The sequence below is a fragment of the Gossypium hirsutum genome, chromosome D09, assembly GCF_007990345.1.
Source record: "Gossypium hirsutum isolate 1008001.06 chromosome D09, Gossypium_hirsutum_v2.1, whole genome shotgun sequence".
Lineage (NCBI taxonomy): Eukaryota > Viridiplantae > Streptophyta > Magnoliopsida > Malvales > Malvaceae > Gossypium > Gossypium hirsutum.
In genome coordinates, this window is record NC_053445.1 from 47782676 (window position 1) to 47793923 (window position 11248).

An 11248-nucleotide genomic window follows, 5' to 3' on the forward strand; every position below is an offset into this window, starting at 1 on the left:
AATATTAAAATTAATCTAATATTTATAAATATTTAGATTAAAATTAATATTAAAGTGATTAAGTTTAATCATAGTTAAACTCTTTAAACTCTTCCTATATAAAAAGAGGATTGAGTCATTATTTCACATACACTTAAATTCAATAGAAAATTGTAAGAGAGGAAATTTTTTTGAAGAAATTATTTTAGAAAATTTTTAGAGATATATTTTTTTATTTATAACTTGATCTAAAAGTTTAGAGAAATTGTGAACTTACCCCACTAGTAATTTATATGAATTTTTTTAATTCGAAGCAAACTCACATTAGATAGACGTGAATTTGTGGATAACAGAAAAGATTATTCGGTCGAAGCATTCGTCCTAGACGAATTGAAAATGTACAATTTTGATTAAGAGTTTATTACTTTAGATATTACAACCAAATTCATGTTTTGAAAATTATTTTTAAAACTTTAGTTTTTCCCTAAATTTATTTTCCGTTGCATTTTCCAAACATGATTTTCCAACAAATTAAATGTAAATATTGCGACAACTAAAAAAGTTATTGTAACATTATTATGTCAATTTCAAAATTAATGGTGTATTTAATTTGTAAAAAATAATGATAAATTTTAAAAGATTTATTTTAAATGGTTTTAAAATTTACATGCTCTATTATGTGAAATTGTAAGTTATTGAAAAAACTAATTATAAAAATATAACTTCCAAAACACTATTAAAAAATACATTTAAAAGGTAGAGGGGTATATTTTGGGATTTTCCTCTCCACAAATGCTTACTTTCTTTTCTTGTGCGTGTCAAAATTTTATAGTCTAAACATATTAGAAACTTAGAAACATTGTAATATAATTAATATATATGTGTATGATGTAATGTGGGAATTATAATAATTGTAATACAAACATGATTTATTTCTTAATTTAGCCGAAACCTAATAATATAATATAGGGATAATGTAACTTTTGATCCTTCAACTTAGTAAGTAGGTACACATTGACCGATGAATTTCTTTTATCCACCTTGACTCATTAACTTGAAAATTCTTATTCCTTTAAGCCCATTTTGTTAATGAGCCTGAAAAAAATAGGGATAATATAACTTTTGCCCCTTGAACTTTTTTTTGGTCCACTTTGACCCTTAACTTGAGCTTCGTTATTCATTTAAGCTATTCTATTAACAGTTGTGAAAAAATAGATATAATGTAATTTTCGCCCCTTGAACTTGGCAAATAGGTCCACATTGGCCCCTGAACTTAGCAAGTAGGTTCACTTTGGTCATGTACTTTTTATTGTCCATTTTGGTGCTTGAACTTTACAACTAGGTCCATTTTGATCCCTGAACTTGAAAAACCTGAAAGTTTGATATATGACATGTCATCACTTGAAAGTTAAAAAATAAAAATGTAAATGATGATGGGGTACAATCTTAGAGTGTCGTGTTTAATGTTTAAATAGCCAAACCAATGGTTGAAAGGTTATATCATCGATTCGACCGTCGAACCAACAATAATTAAATAAATAATCAATAAATCTAAAAAGTCAAGTAAAACTAGTTATATATTTACTTTTTATATTTTGAATTATTTGTTTAATTATTGGTGGCTCGATAGTCAAACTAATCGAACTGGTTGAATTAAAAACTGGTGGTCTAACTTGTTCAACAATTGATTTGATTGTTAAAACATTGAAATGTGACACTCTAATGTTGTACCACATCATCATCTAGGTTTTTTTTTCAAACTCAAAGCGCCACATCATCAATTTTTTTTCAAGTTCAGTGATTAAAGTAGACTTGATTGTCAAGTTCAAGTGAACCAAATACATGTACCAAAATGAACCTACTTGTCAATTTAGGGGCTAATGTGGACCTACTTGTCAAGTTTAAGGGTCAAAAGTTATATTATCCCATTTCTTACGGTCATTAATTAAATGGGTTTAAATGAATAAAAATTTTCAAGTTCAAGGGTTAAAGTGGATAAAAAAAAAGTTCAATTGCCATTGTGGATCTACTTACCAAGTTAAGGAGCCGAAAGTTACATTATCCATGTGGTATATATATTTATATATACAGAAAAATAATCCAGTTACACCGGTGTAAAACTTAAGTGATTTTAACAAATCCATAACCTTTTATACGATTAATATTTTAACGATCTAAATATTAAATTTATTAAGATATTTGTACTTGTTATACACGTAAAAATTTAGATGATTTCAATATATCTATTATATCAATCTAAAATATTATCTATATTAACATATATCTAATTTAATCGTTGAAAGTTTTTCACATAAAATTAATAGTTACAAATTTTTATTTTATGCCAAACTTAACATGTATTATCTATATGCAGGAGCAGTCAATATATTTGGATTGCGGGGTCATTCTTTTAAAATTAAAATGTTTATAGAAGTCATATAAATTAATGTATAATTTTTTTAAGGATTAAACACATAAAAAGGTGTTCATGAAGTCAACATACAATTTAATAAAAATTAAAATTAAAATGTTTATAGAAGTCATATTTATTGCTGTTACGAGAATGTAATATATCAAAATTTTAAACACAAAAATTTACAATAATCACATTGATAATTTTTAAATAAAAATATTAAATTTCTAATTAATATTTAAAAAATTCAAAATTATATGAAAAATAAGCACCAAGAATAATAAGATATTTATTATATTGAAGTGAAGAAACCCTAACAAATGATCCTTATTTATCTACTCAAAATTTGATTATTATTTCTCTATTTTGCCCCTCAATTTATTCGCCGCCAGCAACGACCATAATCAGCTAGCTGTTTGGGACGAGAAAAAAGCAGAAGATAAAGTAAAGCCCAAGAAGGGGTACTTCTCTTTCCTCTCTTCAATAAAAAGAAAATAGTATACTATTAAGGAATTAAAAGTTTTTCCACAACAATCACGAAACCCCTGTAAACTCTCTGTCTCCTGTCAAGAGTCTCGAAAAATTCCCTATTCTTGATCCAATTTTTCTCTGATTTTTTAAAATTTGTTTTTCAGGGTTCCTTTACATTTTCTATTGGAGGCTTTTGGGGGGGTTTTTTTATTGAATTTTTCCTTCGGTCGTCATCGCAGACGAAGAACAACAACGTTAACATAACCATCGGCAGAGTCAGCAACACAAGGCGGAGACCCTGAAGTTCTCGCGAGTTCGGATTTCTAGTTGTATTTTGTTTTTGGGTTTTGTGCCTGTTTTAGGGTTTGAGTAGGTTTCCAATCGGAGCCCCTAATTTTGGTGTTGTAATCTTTCCTTTATAGTCTTATTATAAGGAAAAAGAAGGATTAGCTTTTTATTCTGTAATTTCAGTTTCAATTTTGGCTGTATCCTCCCTAATACTCTACAATCAGCAATAATTTGATTCTTACCGCTGCATTTATTCTTTTTTTTTTGTTTTTACATAACTTAGGAAGGAAAGGAAAACAAAAAAAATCTGTGTAAAAATATTATCAATAAAATTTTGATTAATTCTCATTTTGTTGCCAGAAAGGAAAAGAAAAAAGTGAGACTGAGTGAGAAGAAAAAAAAAAGAGAAAAAAATTATAAAAAAATAAAGAAAATGGGGAGTCCTGGATTGGGAACTGGAAACAGTGGGCAAAGGTTAGGCATCACGGAACCTATTTCGTTGGGAGGACCGACTGAATATGATGTGATCAAAACCCGAGAGCTTGAGAAGGTTTCTTTTTAACTGCACTTCCACTGCTGTATGTTGTTTAGTGTTTGAGACTATACTGAAATTTGGTTCTTTGGAATTTTTAACTTCCAGTATTTGCAAAATGTGGGATTGTACGAGAGTCAAGAGGAGGCTGTTAGTCGAGAGGAAGTATTGGGGAGGCTTGATCAGGTTGGTTTGTAGTCCTTATTTGTCTGTCTCTTAAGAATTTGAAGTAGAATGACTTGGTAATAGTACTTACTATTTCTTGCTTGATTCTTTGAGTGTGGGTTTATGTTTTCGGGTTATAGTGATTGGTGATGATGAACTTGTTGTTGATGTTAACTTAAACAGATTGTGAAGAATTGGGTTAAGGCAATTAGCCGTGCTAAAGGTTTGAATGAGCAATTGGTTCAAGAAGCAAATGCTAAGATATTCACTTTTGGTTCTTATCGGCTAGGGGTATGGCTGATTTCTTACTTGTCTTAGCTTATTTATATTTATCTCTAAATTTCATTTGAGTTGCAGTCCTGTAAGTTATAAAGGGCAAAGCATTAGGGTTTAATGAATTTATTGTAAAGTTTAGCATTAGGGTTTAATGAATTTATTATAAAGTTTTGTAATGGATGTACACTTTTATTAGCTGATTATGAGATGGTGGACAAACACAGAACTGAGTTATGTCTTCAAGCGGCTATTGATGCGAGCTTGTATGTTTGTTCTGAATTTCTGCAAAGTGAAGCCTTGTCATATTTGGTTATATATTCGTAGCTGATGCATCTATCTTAGCAATACCTGGTGGTTTATGCACAACTTGACCATTGTCTTGAACCGGCTCTTTCAGCTTGTGACTAAGTTTATTGGCTAGAATTACTTTATGCAGAATACTTGCTTGCTCTGCTATCTCATTCATTTATGAAACAGCACAGGGTTTTGTGGAAGAACTATTCATGCTTCTTCTTTGTGCAATTTCAACTACTCTGTTTAGGGTTTTATTTTATTCCAGTGCATACTTGTAATCTTAGACATGCCTGCATAGTAGTTCTATGTTCTAATTTGGTCAGATATTGAACGTGCTGTGATGTTTTCTTGGTTTACTCAAATAGCTCCAATCTGACTGGAACAAGGCATTTATATTTGGTTTCTTGTTTCCCATTTTAAGAAAGGAGACAAATCTGTGTCTGGAGTTTGATCTTCTTTATCTGGTCATTGGAGTATATAGTTTTCTATTAATTAATGTCTATACTGCTTTGAGTTTCGTAGTTCTGCAGAGTTCATAATAATACCTTCAAATACGTGGTTTCTCTTACTCTTGCTTTGACTTTGGAGTTCCAGGTTGTCATGCTTTCCTTTGTCTTTGTTTTTCTGTAAACAGGTACATGGTCCTGGTGCAGATATAGATACCCTTTGTGTGGGACCTAGACATGCGACACGAGAAGTGCGACCATATCTTTCTCTGCTTATTTTCTTCAGTATTTTTTTCAATCAGGAAGTTTTAATTGACACCAAAAATGCTTGTACATGTTTGGATGTAGGAGGATTTCTTTGGTGAACTACACAAGATGCTATCAGAGATGCCTGAAGTGTCGGAATTACACCCTGTGCCTGATGCTCATGTCCCGATCATGAAATTCAAATTCAAAGGAGTTTCCATAGATCTTCTTTATGCAAAACTCTCACTTTGGGTTATTCCTGAAGTATGCACTGGTTTATCCGGTCTCTGTCTTTAATATCATATACACTGTATTGTTTTCATTTATTGCAAGGGGTTTTCTTTAAAGTTAATTTGCCATTCGAGATTTAGAAGAAGATTTATCTAAGTGATGAAGCTTGTTATTATTCTATTTCTGCTGGAGTTTTTAGTTTGAGGAATTTGGGGGTTCACTTTGTGGAGGCAGTGTTAGATTGGTTGTGGGAGTGGAATCGACTACATGAGTTATATTAGTATTTTATTTTGTGAATGACGACAGCCAAATCTTTATGAAGCATTAGAAGTTGTTTCCACTTCCTAGTCCCCATTATATTTGCTTCTCCACATGCATTTTTCTAGGTTCCTTTGCTTGCTTTCCTTTTCATGTATAGTGAGAGTAGGAATTATTATAATTAAAATAGAAATGGTTTAACTGGTCATAGAGGAATGTGATTAGTTCACCTTGTAGTTTAGAGGCTGCTTTGGCTTGCCGGTTTGGTTGTGGTAATGAATCCAAACAAAACCTCAGGTCTACTTCCATTATGTATTTTATTAAACAAATTCTATCATAAGGAGGTGCTCATGGTCGGTAATTTACATTGTGATTAGATGCAATGAAAAGAACAAATTAGAATATTAGATTGCAACCACGTTAAAATTTGCATGATGTTTAATGACGATCATTAGAGCTGTGCCCTTAGAGGTATTCTGAGGGAGAACAGGTGGTTTTTACTCAGCTTTGGCTATGGCCTATGGAGTGATGATGTTTTGTGTATTAATTCTTTGCATAGCAATCTTGTCACTTAAAATTCATTATATTGTACCTCTCTCTCTTCTTCATTGCATCTGAAAATTCTCATAGCTTGTGTTGATTTCTGGTGCAGGACTTGGATATTTCGCAAGATTCTATATTACAAAATACAGATGACCAGACAGTTCGTAGTCTTAATGGTTGCAGAGTCACTGACCAAATTTTACGGTTGGTTCCAAATATTCAGGTTGTGGCTACCACTTTATATAGTGTGCACTACATATGTTTTTTTCCTCCAGAGATTCTGGACTTTGATTATGTTCTGCTACTTGATCTGCAGAATTTCCGTACAACTTTGAGATGCATGAGATTTTGGGCAAAACGTCGTGGTGTTTATTCTAATGTATAAGATGCTTCTCTTATTGGTCAGATTATCCTCTAGATCCTTTTATTCTTACCTTGATAAAAAAGTAATCTTTTTTTTTTTTAATTCGGCAGGTTGCTGGTTTTCTTGGTGGTATAAACTGGGCTTTGCTTGTTGCTCGCATATGTCAGCTATACCCTAATGCTTTGCCCAATATGTTAGTTTCTCGATTTTTTAGGGTGTATACCCAGTGGCGTTGGCCAAACCCTGTCATGCTTTGTGCAATCAAGGAAGGATCTCTTGGTCTTCAAGTTTGGGATCCCCGAAAAAATCCTAAAGATAGATATCATTTGATGCCTATAATTACTCCTGCTTATCCTTCTATGAACTCTAGTTACAATGTGTCATCAAGTACTTTGCGAATCATGACAGATGAATTTCAGAGGGGTAGTGAAATTTGTGAGGTATGATATTATGGTTCATGTCAAATCTCTTCTTGCCTATTTGTTTTGCTTTTATTAGTATGAAATCAACTCCCACGAAGTAGTGTATTATTTTTCCAATAAACCCCAAAATCAAATGAAAAACTTGCACAAATCTATTTTGGAGCATTTTCATTGAACCAAGTGGTGAGGGAGAGACTAAGGAGAGAAAAGAGAGTGAAGTTTGTTTCAAGTGGAAAGAAATTGTTGAGGTTTTGAGTTTGGGGGCCATGTTGGAGAGTATGAGCTATGTATATGGATACGAGGCTGTAATAAGAGAAGATATTGGTGTGGAAGGGGGGGCAAAGGAGGGGGGAGAGAGAATAGAGATAAGAAAATGAGGGAAAGTCGAGATTCAATAAATACTGAAATGAAAAAAATTAAGAAAAGTGTTAGCATTAAATAATTGATATTGATCTTAGATCTAAAAATGCTTATTGATCTTAGATAAGAAAAATCTCAGCTGAGATCAATTCTTAGACAAATGATTTAGAAAAGGCAATATCGAAAGCTTTGTTGCATTTATAAGAACTATGAGTTTACCTCAGTAATATTTTATTTTCATTTCAGCTCACTGTTGGGTTTGGTACCCAATGTCCGAAGTTGTTTGAATTTCAAAGCAGTTTCTAGGTGGATTCATAATGTTGTTGACTCTTTAGAATTTAGTTTTTGAATACTCATGGTTGTTGATAAAGTACTTCAATGTAAGTGTAAGATAACCGATCGCATTAGCGAATTTTTAATGAAGACCTCAATCATCTCAATCATGGATTTTAAAGTTTTGTTGGGCTACTAAAACTTGGATTTGGACCCCTTATTTGTATAAGTTAGCGAAACCCAGTATCTTAAAACAAATCTGTTGTTTTAATGGCTTACGTCTGAACTAGGGGGAACAGTTTTGATTGGCTGGATTTCTCCAATTCCAAGCCAAGAAGCTTTTTGGGGGTACATAATTAAAGACATTATTTGGAGTTTTAAATATTTGAGCTTCTAAAATCAGATACAGATTTGGCTCAGATTTAAGTCCATGTTGTTTTGGATTTCCCAACTAATAATTCATTTGGAGCTGAACTGAAAATCCTTCACTGTCCAATTCTTGTTTCCAAAAGGACTATAAAACTTGTTTGCTGTTTGATTTTCTTCATACCTTTTTAATAATTTCTATAGTTCTCATATTGATTTTGCACTTTGAATTTGTTGTTGACTTTTTTTAGTGCTTGCAGGCTATGGAGGCAAACAAAGCTGACTGGGATGCCCTTTTTGAGGCTTATGCCTTCTTCGAAGCATACAAGAATTATCTACAAATAGATATCTCTGCCGAAAATGATGATGATTTAAGAAATTGGAAAGGCTGGGTTGAGTCCCGTCTCCGTCAACTCACATTGAAGGTGAAAGTAGTTTTCTTTTTTGTATCTTTTTTGTACAAGAGAAGGCATGACTAGAGTTCTATTTATACCCTCTTGAAAATCAAACAACTCACCTCTTATAAAATTCTTAAGTGGTTTTTGGTACCCTACCTGTTCTTTGTCTTTTTTATGCTTCTAGTCTATCGTAATCCTTTTCAATTTTTTATTTTTAAATCTAGATTGAAAGACACACATATAACATGCTTCAATGCCACCCACATCCTGGCGATTTTCAAGACAATTCTAGGCCCTTCCATTGCAGTTACTTTATGGGCTTGCAACGCAAACTAGGAGTTCCAGTAAATGAAGGCGAACAATTTGATATAAGGTTAACTGTCGAGGAGTTTAAACACTCTGTTAATACGTACACTTTGTGGAAGCCTGGAATGGAAATCCGTGTATCTCATGTAAAACGTAGGAGCATACCTAGCTTTGTATTTCCTGGTGGTGTCCGTCCTTCCCGTCCATCTAAACCAACCTGGGATAGTAGGAGGGCATCAGATGCAAAAGTTTCTGGTCATGCTGGTTCAGACAAGCCTGGTGAAGTTAAAGGAGCTGCAGATGGACAGGTTGATGGAAAGAAGAGGAAGAGGGCAGATGACAGTGCAGATACTCAATTGAAAAACAGCAAATATATCACTGCTGTGCCTTCTTCTAGTGCAGAAGTTCAGGCGGGTAGTCCTGGCGGTGCTGTGAGTCCTTGTTCCTTGAAGGGTGACAATGTAGATGCAACAGGATTGGTTGAACCAACAAGGGGAAAAGATGAGAGCAATATGACAAATGGCTCAAAAACTTCAAGTACAGATGAACTTTCTTCCCTTAACAGTGAGGTTGATGGATCAGTTAGATGTATTCCTCCACATACGGGTTTGCATGTGACCGCTGATGCATCAAGCTCTAAAGAGGCAGAGAAGTTGGCTATTGAGCAGATAATGTCTGGTCCATATGTCTCCCACCAAGCTTTTCCAGAGGAACCTGAAGAGCTTGAAGATGATTTAGAATTTAGGAACCGGGTTGTATCTGTGGGGAACACTAACAATGGCCCTCTGCAGGCTCCAGTGTCAGATGCAGCAGGAGCTGCACCGATAATTTCAAGCAATGGAGCTGGTCCTTCCATCAGTTTACATGCTAGTGGGAGTATAGAGGAGTTAGAGGTTTTTGTGCTATCCCTTCTCAATTATTTACTAATTTCTATTTTTCTAGTAGCTCTATGAATTCTTGCTTTCATTAAATTGCTAGATATCCCCATTATGATTCTTTTGCTTTGACTTGAGCCCTGCTGCTTGTTTTTGGGGGAAGTTCTCTGTATGATTGGATTAAATTTTTATGGTTTTCTGTTAGAAAGTGCACCATTGTGCCTGAAAACAAAAATTTTCTTCCCTTTGTGATAATAAAACCTGGGGCACAAACAAAGCCTGGAGATAGGGTAAACGGTTGCACAAAAGATTGTTTTAATGCTGTTATCCCTTTGGCCGATTGGAACAATGGGTTGACTAGTTTTGAAAATGTGCAATCGTAAATAATAAGCTTGTGAATGGAACTGGTTCAACCAAGAGAAGCTTCACTAAGCTCCATACCTATAAAACATTTTTGTTCCATGTAAATGCTGCTTTATCTCTTTGCAATTCTCAGAATGTACACAAGATCAAATATCGATGTTTGTTCTTACTACTAAGGACTGATTGATTCTGACTATCACTATTCACGTACAGCCTGCGGAACTTACTGCAATGACATCAATCCCTGTTGCACCTGTGGTCCAGAAGAAGCCGCTAATAAGGTAATTTCAATGACTTAGTATGGTAAAAACTACAACTCTAAAAGGCACGAGGATCAGATTAGTTGTTTTGAAATGGCACAATTGAGGTTTATATATTTCCATTGTGAATTGCAGATTGAACTTCACGTCCTTGGGTAAGGCTTCGGAGAAAAGTGGGTAAAAGGGGGGTTTTTAGAGAAGTGGTTTTCACAGTAGTTTGGGAAGGTGGGGTTATGCATCATAACTGAAGTTAATTGATCCCTTTCCATCCTTTCTTAAACAGTTAAGACTTGTAGTTAATAAAAAAGAATTCTGAGTTTGCAAGAATTCCAGCTTTCAGTTGTGTAAATGAAATGGTAGACCGCTAATGCTATAAGTATTATAAGGATAAAGCAGCTGGAAAACCTATTTGCTGTAATGCTTCCGGCTTTTTATATTTCAGTACCTTTTTCTTTTAGCTATTCCGTTTACTTGAATCTAAGAAAGAGAAAAAGAATTCTAAATGAATCGAGCGAAGAATACTTGGAATGGTCATATTTTTCGTGATCAAGTGAAACTCGGTTAAAACTTTTTTGAGTTGGAAGTCATTTCACTGGATTACAAGATAGCAGTTGTTTCGAGTAACATGAAACTAGAGATGGTAATGTCTACCACCGCTGTCTTTTTCCGCTTCACTTTGCTAGGATGTTGAAATTTGGATACCTTTATCATTTTCATGAAGTTTTAATATTATTTATGCACCGGCCAGTACCGGTGCGGAAAAGGATAGTGGTTGTTCCGGTATTGCATTAGAACGATGTGACCGCTATGGTTCAAACCATAGTCCTTAGATTTTAAAATGGTGGTGTAATTTCAGTTTTAGTCCTTAGGAGAACGGTTTGGACTCTATTTTTAGATATAACGTATGGATATCTATAAACTAAATATGAAAGGAAGACCTTAGGGCATTCCCACACAGAACACGTGTGCCGCTTTTTACATTATAAATAATGGTTCAATTGCAAGTAAGATCACTTTACTCTTTTAATTTATAGAAGGTTAAATTTTAGTTTTAATCAAATTTGAGATTTAATCTTTATATTTGATTTTTAACATAATTTGTTACGTGTTTTGTTGTTT

At 33.7% G+C, this 11248-nt stretch overlaps 1 protein-coding gene across 5 annotated transcripts; it reads left to right on the plus strand.

The window, feature by feature from the left end:
* Nucleotides 1-2714: 2714 nt before the first annotated feature.
* LOC107890837 (nuclear poly(A) polymerase 1) lies at nucleotides 2715-10586 on the plus strand. Of its 5 annotated transcripts, none has more exons than XM_041101066.1 (13): nucleotides 2715-2853; nucleotides 3028-3701; nucleotides 3792-3869; nucleotides 4032-4139; nucleotides 5053-5115; nucleotides 5213-5374; nucleotides 6252-6365; nucleotides 6459-6521; nucleotides 6617-6946; nucleotides 8188-8352; nucleotides 8550-9524; nucleotides 10083-10150; nucleotides 10265-10586. In XM_041101066.1, exons 2-13 carry the CDS (start codon nucleotides 3585-3587, stop codon nucleotides 10308-10310), a joined length of 2289 nt encoding a protein of 762 aa, XP_040957000.1. In that variant the 5' UTR covers nucleotides 2715-2853; nucleotides 3028-3584; the 3' UTR covers nucleotides 10311-10586. The 5 variants fall into 5 exon arrangements, with proteins under 5 accessions (XP_040957000.1, XP_016670902.1, XP_040956999.1 ...); XM_041101065.1 differs by having other exon boundaries at nucleotides 2721-2939; XM_016815413.2 differs by having other exon boundaries at nucleotides 6252-6521.
* Nucleotides 10587-11248: the final 662 nt, after the last annotated feature.

Excerpts from the sequence above, each read along its gene's own strand:
- LOC107890837 (XM_016815413.2), top strand. The coding sequence starts at position 3,585 with ATGGGGAGTCCTGGATTGGGAACTGGAAACAGTGGGCAAAGGTTAGGC. Across the intron at positions 4,140-5,052 it reads TTGGTTCTTATCGGCTAGGG|GTACATGGTCCTGGTGCAGA; the intron begins GTATGGCTGATT and ends TTCTGTAAACAG. Across the intron at positions 10,151-10,264 it reads CAGAAGAAGCCGCTAATAAG|ATTGAACTTCACGTCCTTGG; the intron begins GTAATTTCAATG and ends TGTGAATTGCAG.